The sequence below is a fragment of the Nipponia nippon genome, unplaced genomic scaffold (genome assembly GCF_047370975.1).
Source record: "Nipponia nippon isolate SJK-2023a ecotype South Korea unplaced genomic scaffold, ASM4737097v1 scaffold_4, whole genome shotgun sequence".
Lineage (NCBI taxonomy): Eukaryota > Metazoa > Chordata > Aves > Pelecaniformes > Threskiornithidae > Nipponia > Nipponia nippon.
Window position 1 is genome coordinate 77,922,973 of NW_028262358.1, and position 12,790 is coordinate 77,935,762.

At 37.2% G+C, this 12,790-nt stretch overlaps 1 protein-coding gene across 1 annotated transcript in view; it reads left to right on the forward strand.

The window, feature by feature from the left end:
- Positions 1-11,884, forward strand: part of PREP (prolyl endopeptidase) — a 110,182-nt gene extending 98,298 nt beyond the window's left edge. The window contains exons 12-15 of the mRNA XM_087776707.1: positions 549-643; positions 3,549-3,680; positions 8,518-8,674; positions 11,069-11,884. Of these exons, the coding sequence (XP_087632833.1) occupies positions 549-643; positions 3,549-3,680; positions 8,518-8,674; positions 11,069-11,363 (679 nt within the window). The 3' untranslated portion in view covers positions 11,364-11,884. The remainder of the gene's footprint in view (positions 1-548; positions 644-3,548; positions 3,681-8,517; positions 8,675-11,068) is intronic.
- The last annotated feature ends 906 nt before the right edge of the window (positions 11,885-12,790 follow it).

Consider the following 12,790-nt stretch of genomic DNA (forward strand, 5'->3'; position numbering starts at 1 on the left):
ACTTTTATAAAGGTCCAAAAATAAAAGTACATTAAGCAGAAGTTGAAAATACCTGCTCATAAACAAAGATCAAGTGCTGATCTTAATTCTTTGCTTTCTTCATTTGGGCTAAGCCTTCCTTTCCTCTCTGAAAAAGCAGAGGACCCACGGAAGTGGAACAGTTCAGAAAGCTATGGGGGTCCAGTGGTACTGCATAGCTGTAGTCCTCACACTGAAGGCTTTGAAGATGATAAAAAAAAAAATGGCGACGTCCTGGGGAGTCTTGTGTTAGGCAGAACCACTGGCCACTCTCCTCCAAAGTGCAGAACTGAAGGAGGAAGAATGGACCAGCACTGGTTCCTTCCTCTCCCAAGGCTGTAGAGGGTTTCATTTCCATGGATAACCATTGAAAAAAGCCTGGTTACTCAGGTTTGCCATCAAGGGGGACTTCATTCACAATTTCATCATTGATTTTGGGAGAGACCTTTCCCTCAAAGTATTTTTGTTAAAGTGGTAGGGATATGAAAATTGGAAATTAAAAGTAATCCTCTATCTGTTTGCTTTTTCAGTGTGTCAAGACTTATTTTTGTGCGACACCTGGGGGGTGTTTTAGCGGTGGCGAACATCAGGGGCGGTGGTGAATATGGAGAGACCTGGCACAAAGGTAAATCAGTCCAAGCAGAAGAACAAAACTGCAGGCTTAGCAATGAAAATGACAACATTTTCTCTTCACTCCCTCTTCCATACTCACATCTCCTTTTGCCTTTTACTTATTCTGTAGAAAAGTAATTTTTTTTCCTTACTCAGATGTGTACGTTGTCCAGTGTTATCTGATCGTTTTTGTTAGATTGTTTTAATTTTTGCAACCTACTTAAAAATAATTTTGCACAAACACAATATTTTCCAAGAAAATTATTGTGTTTTTTTAAGCAAGATCAAGTTCCCTAGACTTAAGGATTTGAAAATGCAGCTATTTATCTTGAACTGATTTTGTCCATCCGTAGTGCAGGAGACCTGGCTTGCATTCACACACCTTTTTCATTATTTGCAGGTGCACATGGCCCCACAATTCTAGATCCCCAAGACAACAGCACTGACTGTTTATACTCTCTTGGTATCACACACAAAAAAAAAACCAAACATTTTCAGAACCTTACAGAAGGTGTGAACTTTTGAGTTCAGAATGTATCTCTTCCAGATTGTTTTTGCACAATTTATGAATAGACCCTTTTTTTTATATTTAGTGAATGTGATTGAAGTTCATATGAAAACAATCAGCTCCACAAGTGCAGTGGCATGTCATCCCCTCCACACTCTCTTAGGGGGTCCAACTTTGTGTAGGCAGGCATTTGACCTTTTTGCATTTTTTAAGCTGACTTTTATGCTGCAGGGAAACCAAGTCACTCACTACAAAACCCTGTCAATCTCTTTTCCCCTTTTCTTAATACCTTTGATGTATTTCTCTCCATGTTTTTCCCATCCAATCCTTGTCTTAATCCTTTGATTGTCTTTGTCTGCACCCGTATGGCTGACAATTTTCTCCATCCCTTCACCAGAGGAAAAGGCTGGAAAAAGCCGTACTCATCTCTGTAACATACTCATCATTATTTAATGGTGACACCTTATTCATATCCCAAAAATCTGGTGGATAAATGGCTGGAGATGTTGTCAGCAAGGCAAATGCACCAAAACAGTGGTGTTTATGACACAGTAATTTGCCATGGGAAGAGTTCATAATAACTTTTTATCAAACAAAATGGTATTCCCAGATCATTACATCTTGGTTTTACTGTTTCATCTGTGGTAACTTTTTGTCTTGGTCATTTCCTCACAATTGAGTTAAATATGTAATAGTTTCATAAATAGAAGCTATATATGCTTGCAGATACAGGATATTATTGCTAAAGATTAAGTATCCTTCATTAATTTTAATTTGCCGATCAGTTTGTAATACGTTTTAATAAAATTTATCTTAATGTGATAATGCTTCTTTGGTCCACCTATTTCCTGCTTAATTTTGACCCAAGTCTTTTATTGCAGTTGCATAATAAGATACGTATCTGTTCTTTGTTAATTCCAGAAGCAATTACAGAAGTCTGTTTACTTAGGTTTAATTGTGCAGATAGGATTCTGACCTTACACAAAACCAGAACTTTGAGCAGAGTAAGATTTATTTCTCCTTTATCGCCACACATTTAAAGACTTTTTCGTTGTCCCAGTATGTTTCTCTTCAGTGGTCTTCTTAATGTGAGAATGATGTGTATTTGTTAAAAAATTAAAAATTTACTGGTCCCAGTTCTACAAGATCTGTATGACTAAATGTCAGAGTTATCTTACCAAACTTTTGCAACATAGAAAGGAAGGCATCCAGTGTAAACTGAGTGTCTAGGATCACTGGATGGACAATGGAGATAAAGAGACACCTCCAGATTATAGCTCATCTCACTTATTTCAGGGTAGAATTAATTGTCCTGGAGGTTCCTGGACCATAGTGGGAACCTTAGGCAATTAGCTTAGAATAAACATCCAGCTTTTAAACAAAGTAGAAGGAACTGGTGTTCCACTTCTGTGTTCATTGAGCCCCTCTTACCTGGCTGGACCACAGCCTTTGCTACAGGAATATGAAGATTTTCTTCCTAGTTCCCATTTCTTACTAGTATTTAATTGCCTGAGAAGGAGGCAGGTCTTAAGGTAGGATAATGTTTGACGACAAGCCAGTTTTAGTCTCTTCCCAAACAAGCATCTAAAGCGGAAAGATTATGAGATTTGGTCAACTGTGAGTTCTGTAGGTTGATATTCTTCTGTATTTCTAGTTGAAAGATTGTAGGGCAGAACTGTCCTTTTCCTTCCCTATTCCACCCTGCAAATTTTTTTGTTTTGAGAACTGGAAGTCTTACCAGTGATGTCATCTGGACCTACGTTTTCAGTCATGATTTATTCCTCATACGTCTGATCACATTTGGATTTTTGTTCAATAAGATGGCAGCATCTTAAGCATTTCCATACTGATAATTAATAAAATTTCAAACCGAGATGCAACTCTGAAGTCTCTTTTTGACCATAGCTATATATCATCTGATTTGAAAACAGCTAATAGAAAAAAAAAGTAAATTACCAGCCACATATTCTATGTCCAGGAAATCAGAAGCGCTTATTTTATAAGCTGAAGCTTTATTGCCTTAAGAAACTGTCACTGAGTTTAATGCTGTTAAAGTCCCATTAGATCAAACCTCAAGTGGATTGTATGTGGTCATTTTGTATATATTTTGCAATGCAAAGCTTTTAGCTTTAATTTTACTGGTTAGGAACATTACCTGGCACTCAATCCACAGTATAGGTATGTATTATTCAGAGTTTCTGAAAGCATTAGAGTTATCGACAGAACCATCTTATACCCTCTCTGTGTTGAAAGAATCTTTCATTTTTGCTGTCTTTCTGAGCTGCATCAATTATTAAAACGTTCATGAAACTGGAATTGTTCCCAGGTATTTTTGTACACATGTTTTTCTGAAGAGATGGTATCAAATGGATTTTATGGCATCAACTGATTTGTTTTATTTGTGTGCTAGGTGGTATCTTGGCCAACAAACAAAATTGCTTTGATGACTTTCAGTGTGCTGCCAATTACCTCATCAAGGAAGGCTACACATCCCCAAAGAAGCTGACCATTAATGGAGGCTCAAATGGGGGCCTCTTAGTTGGTAAGAACTGCTCATATATTTCCTGGGTTTGGTGCTGCGTTTATCAAAGTAACCAGACAAAAATTTATGAGATCCTCTTTTAAAAGTTGCCAGAATGTCAATGCATTAATTAATACCAGGTGTTAAGTATATAAAATTGTACTTCGTTTGCTGTTTGCATAGGACGTTGGGATTCTGCAGTCTCTAGCAAAGGCTGACTGTTAAAAGCCATACTTGCAATTCCTGGCTTGTGTGGTAGAGCTAACCCTGTGGTAGAATCACACAGTGAGTAGGAATGCTTTAAAAAACAAATGGTTTTTGATTTTTCTTTCTTAAGGCTAACCATTACAAAATAATTACTGAATAACCAGAAATATGTTATGTAGCGTCGGGAAACTTTGTGTGGTCTGTAGCGTAAGCCAGAATCCCATGTCCTGCAATCCTTCATCAGAGTTTCTCATTCACTCTTTCTGTAGTCATGCAGTCTTGTTCTTAGAGAGCAAATGAAACCATGACAGTTCTACATTTAAAGCCTTTGTACAGGGACATGTAACAATTTGACTCTGCTTTTATTGTACAGGTAAAACATGACCACAAATAAAATCATGAATCTCTCTGGTGAGAAACGTAAAATACAAGTACAGCTACTTGAAAAAGTCATGAGCTTTTGATGGACTGTGTAAATGTAGCACTTTGTTACAAATGCATCTTGTTCACCTATAATTCACTGCTGTGTTCTTAAATTCAAGGAAATTAATAGCCTCCTCTTAAACAGAAAAGCTTGTCACATAAGCCTCTCATAGTCTAAGCAGTATTTAAAGAGCTACAAACTTTATTTCTGGTTAAATCCCTGTATCTGAAAGTAGCAGAAGAGGAGGGGAGGTGATTTTGTTCAATTTTGAAAGAAGGAAACACAAATGAATAATATTGGGGTTTGTTTGTACTTTTTTAAACAGCGTGAAAGGCATGTGACAGTGACAGAGTTGAACTACGCATGTGAAAAGAAAAAAAAAAGGCATTTCAAGTTCATAAACCACTGATTTACAGAAAATGAGCAGATTTACTAGGCCTACTCTTTGCTTGCTCTTCTTTTTATATTCCTCCCTATTTATCTGCTGCTGAATACTGGCTGTATTGATTTGATTTTATTTTTCAGTGTACTAGCATCCAGCATAAGAAACAGGATTTGGAGTTATACAGATCTTTGGTCTAAGCCATCTTGGCTATTCCTGCATTCTTATTTTTAAAAAGCAGTTCTTTTAGAGATAAATAACAAGTTCATGTAAAGCTGTATTTTTGCTTTCTGTTTATATGCTTCTCAGTTACAGGGGGCAGGAGGTATTTGTGCATTGTAAATAAGAGCACCAAGAGAAATGGATGAATACAGTAAAGGATTAAAGGGTTTGCACACCACTGGGAGTGCAAACATGGCACAAGTCAATTTTATGTGAGCGTAAAAATATATATTTGGAAATGCAGTTAAACTTTCAACACGTTACATAGCTTCTGAAAATACTCTTTTATGGTTACATGGACTTAAGTTTCAGTCAGGATGAGATTCATCCTACTTAGCTTTAGTCATCAAAAAACCTGTGTTTCTGGCTGAATCAAGTCAGCTGGGCTCCTTGTTTAGGTAACGGGAAGCAAGTGACATCTGCAGAGCGTACGTCATTCCGGTAGGAGACAGGTGGTAGGAATCCAGACCTCCCTGCTCTGAAAAATCTCTTGTTAGAAACCTTCCCTTGCACTTGCAGATGGATGGCAATCCAGCTGGATTTCCATGCTCTTGATAAACCATATAGGGATTTTCCTTGACTGGGTAGAATTAGGTGAATTTAGGAAATTCTTGTAAGTGCTTTTTCATCAAAGCAGAACTACATTTTGCAATAGTTGTTCATGCAACGGTAGAGAGCATAACTCATACTTTAGGTGCAAGGACCCACTGCCAGATTTTGTCAGTTCTCATTTATTGAAGAAAAAACTGACAAGGGAGAGTATTGTCACTCTTCCAAAATACTGTTTCCTTCTAGTCTGACTAACAGGAGGTGTCTCTGAAGAGTGCAGAGCCCTGAGCTCTTGCCTCATTCAGCTGCAAAACAAGAGTTCCTTGTGCTGCAGTGTGATCCCAAAGCTGCGTAGAGCGGCACAGCTGTGAGCTGAAAACCTCCTTCATGCAAACGCAGCGGTTGACCTCCCGTGTTTGCTTAGACAAACAGTTCTGAGGTTTTGAAATCTTACTTCTGTACTGAATTTTAAAGCTCAAAGTATGTGTAGAGGAGTAAAATTCATGAATAAATTCTTGTTCCAGGTTACAGTTTATTAATGCATATAATTAAGTATTATGGCTAATTAAAGGGGTGCAGTGGGAATAGATGAGTGTCTCCATAAGTGATTTCTTACTGAAGTAAGTATTTAGGGAACTAGGAGCAGGAATTTTTTATAAAATCCTGAGCAACACACAGTGCTTCAAGAGACACTCGGCAATAAAGAGTGCTAAGATTAAATGTTATGGTAGTTGTTTTGGCTTTTTTTCCTACCAGAATATAATTTATGTTCATAAAAGGAAATAAGATGAAGGGGAGGGATCTGATCAAAAGCTTCAGCTAAAAGGATAAAGAGCTTTTACGTGGCAGCTGTTTAAGGCACTATATATGCCTCATGAAAATGGCTCAGAAAGGACCTAGGAAGAGTTAGCATAGTTGCATATTAGAGATGACCAGAAGTAAAATCACATCCTTCAGAAAACAGAAATCACATTCAAATGAAGAAAATAGGGTAGAATGTAAACTCTGTCAGGGACTGACGGGCCACAGGAGACTGATGAGCAAATTGCTTCCAATATAGAGATTAGCAATGAAAGCTTCCTATGCACATCAGAAGCAGGAAGCTGGCCAGAGGATCTGTGGGACTTACAGGTTAGTGAGGTGTAAAAGGAGCACTAAAGAAAGATAATGGCAGAGCAGAGCAACTAAATGGTCTATTTGTATTGATGTTCCCTCCTGAGGAGCGTGGGGAGTTCCCTGCATCAGAGTCTCTCTTCATGGGGAATACTCTGAAGAGCTGACTCAAGCTGAAGCATCAGCAGAGGAGGTTTTGGAATAAATCAATCAAATGAAAAGTAGTGTGTTGCCAGGACCAGATGGTGCACACGCAAGATCCTAAGTGAACTCCGATATGAAATTGCAGGCTACTAAGCCTAAACATCTGAGGAACAGAAGGGGGCAAGTGTAATGCCAATTTTTAAACGGTTCATGGTGATCCACAAGCTGCAGATGAGTAAATCTGACTTCTCTAATGGGAAAACCAGCTGAAACCAATAAATAATAGCTGACATATAAGGAAGAATTTTGCAGGCTGAAGCTACGTCTTGCAAATCTATTAGAGCTATTTGAAGGAGTCAGGCAGCGTATGGTGCTTGTAACAGTGACCTAGGTGAGGAATTATTCTTGGATTTTCAAAAGCTTTTGACGAGGTCCGTCCCATAAGGCTATACAAGAAAGCTCTTGCTGAGCTGGAAGCAACATCGTGTCATAGAAATATCCTGGTTAGCGGGAGGCAAAGAATGGGAATAAACGATCCATTTTCACAATGGACAAAAATTAGGAGATAGAAGAATCTGGGAAAGAGTATACCTACGTGTGGATGGACAGTGATTAGCTCTGAATTAAGAAAGGGATTCTGGGATCCGCTGTAGTGATGTGAAAATCTCAGTGCTCTTATTTCTTAAAATTCAAAAAAGCAGAGGAATTTGTAAAATCACCAGGCAACAGATTTAAATCAAGCAACAGAAATTGGAATTGAAAAACTTACTGCTACAGGATATGATGAACACTAGATGAATAAACATTAAGAAAGGAAATAAATGTATTACAGAGGATATGTGTTTTGATGGCTTTTTAACAGGATGGCTGGAGATAATTCCAACTCAGGGAAAACCTAAACAACTAGCTCAAAAGCTGATAATGTACAGGAAATATCTCCTAGTATTTGCTTAAAGCCTTTTCCCAGAGCATCTACCAGTTGCCACTCTTACAAATTGAACACTGAGCTAGATGGGCTTACTGTGGTTATTTTTAAAATATCTGAGGCAAGCATTGTTCTTAAAGAAATTGTCCCTTCCACTAGTAGGAAGATGAAAATAATTAAAAAAAAAGAAAATAGAACAGTAATTTGCTTTATTAAAGTGAGGTTATTCCTCTGATTTTGTAGTAGTCTGCTTTTATCAAAACTCTTTTCATATGCGTTGACATAGTAATTATGGAAGAAAACTTCCATTAAGAAACAGAGAGCTTTTGCTCCTTAATGCCCTCTTCTTTGTTGATATTAATATTAAAAGTTTAGACAGTGAATGGTTTAGGAAACTTCAATTAAGTAGTCCAAAAGCTCACGTATTTTAAAAGTGCATTTCTGCTTTAAACCCAGTTTGCTAGTTTGGAAGGCAGTTTTCAAAGAACAGCATGTTTGGTGCCTGAAGAACAGGGAAATAGCTCTTAAGCTCCTTTGAACATACCATCTTTGGGAGTCATAATTTTTATCCATTTGTGTATTTGCTTTCAGTTTTGCTTAAAAGTCTGTTTGACTTCATATTCACTGGCAGTCTTCTCCCAGAGCAATTGGGTTTATATCAGATATTTTATACTGAAGTTTTTTGGCTCCAGGTATTATATGGTGATCTATATTTCTTTTCACATTGTTTTAACTTAACGGTTTTACTTTTTTTTTTTTTTTAAAGAAACTGTAAGTTTATAAAAGGCAGTTTTTTGGAAGTTGGTCTTTCATGAACTTCACAGTGGACCTTTCACTGCTGAGCTTAATCCTTTAAGATATGAATACTAATAGAGTTGTTTTCCTGTCGAAGCTGCCTGTGCTAATCAGCGCCCCGACCTATTTGGTTGTGCTATTGCCCAAGTGGGAGTGATGGACATGCTCAAGTTCCACAAGTACACCATTGGCCATGCTTGGACCACTGACTACGGTTGCTCCGACTGTAAAGAGCAGTTTGAATGGCTGTGCAAGTAAGTGCCTTTAAATACTTCCGTGGTTGTTAAAATCCATAGTCTGCTCAACAGTTTCAGGTTGTCATGCTCAATATCTATTCTAAGAATTATTTCATCCTTTCCCACACTGGATTTGGGGAGTTCAGCATTTCCTTACAAGTCAGTTTTGCATGAAAGACAATCTTCAAAGCCCTGTTGAGTCAACTGGTCATATTTTCAAAGACCTTGTTCTACTAGCAGCTTTAGCAACTTGTAAGGTTTTATTTCTGAATAATGACTGCTTTAGGCTGTCACAACAGAATATTCTCAAGTGAACCACTATATAAATTGTATTTTTTACCATGGGGGAGAGACAATCACCATTGTGAATTATGTTATACAATGTGGATGGGATTTATTTGTAGTTATTGAATGGCAGTAGACCATAACAGCATATTAATTCATTCCTTAACTCCTCGCTGAGAGGTCTGGAAAGATTATTTTAAAAAATAAAAAATAAAAAAATGAGAGACAAGAGAGACAGCTGTGTGAGAACAGAAATGATCTGCACATTGGATATGGCTAATAGTGAGTGTGTTAGAATAAGTGTCATCATTTTAAAATAGTTTTCTGGAACCTTGTCTTCTGTTACTGCATTTGTATTCCTTTAATAATGAAAATTGACATTCCAGGAGAATGCTTCAGACATACTAAACTATTCGGCTGGTCTGAATTAATAGAGTGTTTAGATATTAGAAAGTACATGTGCTACAAGTACACTGAGATCTAACTTGATCTAAAGCATTTATTAAAAAAAAAAAAAAAATCAGTGTCAAGTCCAGATACTAGATGATGAGTTGGGCCCATTGTAATGAGATTGTTTCAAAACCTCCAGTTGTCTAATTTAAGCTTTCAGTGGCAAACATGTTTTTGTAAATATAATGCACAAAACAATTCACAAATTTCATCATTCATCTTTTATCAATAGATAACTTAGATAATAGATAAAAGATTAACTGTTATAAAAATGATCCAAATAGTCTTCATGATTTTGGACACTGAAAGTTGCCTGCACATCTGTGAATTCAGATATTCTGAAGAGGTAAAGTAGAAGCAAAGTTTTAAATTCATTCTGTGATTAGGAGAAATGCATCTGTAGGAAAGGGTCACTCCATACCTACTTATGCAAATGCTTACTCACAAAATCTCAATGCATAATTTTAGAAACATCTTATATGGCAATACCTGAAATATTTCTTTGCCTCCTTTTCCACAGCTCGCAATTGCTTATCAAATGTAGGAAGATATATATGTAATGTTGCTTAGATGTTGCCTTTACAGATACCCAAAAAATACATAAGGCAAATAGAGTGGCATGTAGTGACTATCATTTAACTTCTTTTCAAAACAAATCATAATCTGCAAATTCACTTACATTGTTCCTTAGATGAAAACGAGGAAGCCAGGAATCTGTTAGATTCAAATATTCAAATTTGACAATTCAAATATTGTCACGTGTTCTTAAAAATAATTTGGACTTACCTAATGGGTACTCCTCCAAGTGGGAAATTCATTCAAAAATAAAGCAAAATTTCCTTCGGTATTTCCTGTCATGAAATAGGGGGGGAAATAGCATCCTACTCTTGATTTAAAGAACGTAACATTCTTCCTAGATGTAGCTTTGTCTAAATGAAGTATGAAATGGAGAGATGGAATTCTTTGTGACTTACTATTACATTTCATTTCTAATGCTAGAGAGTACTTTGTGTTGAGATATACACCTTTTATGTTATGTTATGTTATAGTAGCTAAAAGATGTAAATTCTCCTGCAAAGAAAGCATATTTTGAAAGTTAGATTATTCATTGCTCAAAAAATAGGAATCAAGGTCATCTCTTGAAAATTCTCCTTTCAGTTTCCTGCATGGTGTTCCCTCAAAGTATGTGCATGTTCAAAGGTGGCTTAAATATTGGAGGGAGCAAATTTAATAACTGTACAGCACTTGTGGCTTACCATCAGAGACTGTTTCCAAATTTGCATGGGAAGAAGCCATCCACATGCAGACCTGGACTGCATATGTATGCTGGGAAAAAGTCTCCATTTCCCCGTTTCACAGCAGGATGGATCCTGCTATGGGCTCAACAGCTTTTGCTGCAGTTTCCCTTTTGCCAGTTCCTGATATTTTTGGCATTTCTGTGAGATGTATGCATAGGCCTCTCTGAAATTAAAGAACTGTACTTGCTTCACATTTGAGAGCCAGAGATCTGTGGCCACTACCACGTATCAGTTGCCAGTAGTGCAATTCTGATTTCTGCAACAAAGAACTGTAGTATTCTGAGTGCTACCAAATGTCACTGTGACGATTTCAGTATGAGAGGACCTTCTTGTTGGGTCTTGAGGAAAAAATATGTAAACGTTTGTGTGCTCTTCTCAGGTACTCTCCGCTTCACAATATCAAACTACCAGAAGAAGATGGCATCCAGTATCCTTCTACGCTGCTTCTCACAGCAGACCACGATGATCGTGTGGTCCCTCTACACTCACTGAAGTTTATCGCTACTCTGCAATATATTGTGGGCCGAAGCCGTAAACAAACCAATCCACTTCTCATCCACGTTGACACCAAGGCTGGGCACGGAGCAGGAAAGCCAACTGCTAAAGTTATAGAAGAAGTGTCAGATATGTTTGCTTTTATAGCACGATGCCTAAATCTTGATTGGATTGAATAGGCAAAATGCTTATTACTGTCTCCTTTAGAATTCAAGGGCTTTAACACCATTTAAGACCAACCAGACTACTACTTGGTGTAGTACTTACATTTAAGAACTGCAGTTTAATATTTTATCGATCCAACCTGCTATGGAGTTTTAATCTTCTGTGCTTCCCTTTTTTTGGTGTTTCTTTGAATTTCTTTTCTACTGCATTCCAAAGTACATTTTGAAAAGCATGTTCAAATAAATAGCTAAGCTACTGTTGGTACTGTTGTGAACTTTTAGATTCCAGAGGTAGTGCTAGTTGAGCTTATTTCCTGTAAACAATTTTAATGTATTTTGCACCTATAAACATATCCAGATCATCTGTAATTAAATGTAAGTACTGTCCACATACAAGAACTCTGAGCATACTTTATTTACACAGGAACTTATTTAAGAATGTAAATTGAAGGTGTTCAGTGATAACCGTGAAATACTGAAGAGAAAGTAATCTGGGTAATTAAGTCAAATATTATTAAAAAGCTTATATTACATGATGTTCATAAGTGTGTTACAGTCTATAATAATGATGTTGCTAAATTGTTCTTTCTTTCCAAAGAGACTTCAAAATGTCACTAGTTTTCTCTTTTGTTATATATTTCCACACAGAAGAGAAAATTGGAGGCCAGGAAACGTGAAGAATTCTTAGATTCTCACTGTAATCTCAGTCAAGCTATACAGATACTCTTCAACAACCTGTCTGCTGTGTTAGCTCTTTAACTATTTCTGAAGAGTAGACCAGACACTGGTTTAAAAAAAAAAAAAAAAAAAAAAACCAAAAAAACAACACACAAGCAAACAAAAAAAACCCAACCCAAAACCCTTTGTCCAGATTGTTCATGTTCATTTTTTCCTGATGCCTTTGACAGAATGTTCTCAAGCCAAAATCTGAACATACATATATAACCTAGTTCTGGCTGCAGAACAACAAGAGCTCGTAGTCAGACTCCCTAATGATTTGACACAGGCACAGTATTTGAACTGCCTTTTCATATCTTTCCCATCTAGGCTGTAGAGCTGTAAAGTGGATGTGAGTATTTGCGTAGCAGCTGTCTAAACTCTGATGCACTGCAGCAATTAGGGTTTGATTTTGCAGGGCAGAAGAGTATTCTACCAATTATTATTATTAGTCTTGTTGCCCCTCCAGAAAACACTGCTGCTTCGTTTTGGATAAACTGATATATTCCTCCAGAATCATGCTCGTCATTATATTCATACTTAGACCCTAGGGCCTGTATTTTAACTCTGGGCTCAGGAGTTTCATCTCTAAGCAAGCAGTGTCTCAGCCCAGGAAGAGGAGGGAGTGGTATTTAAGAGAGGAATAGGCAGCTGTAAACAGCAGCAAAATTAAAAATAAACTTGCCCCAGATTCACTCTGTGTTTCTCTCATGCTCTGGGGCTTC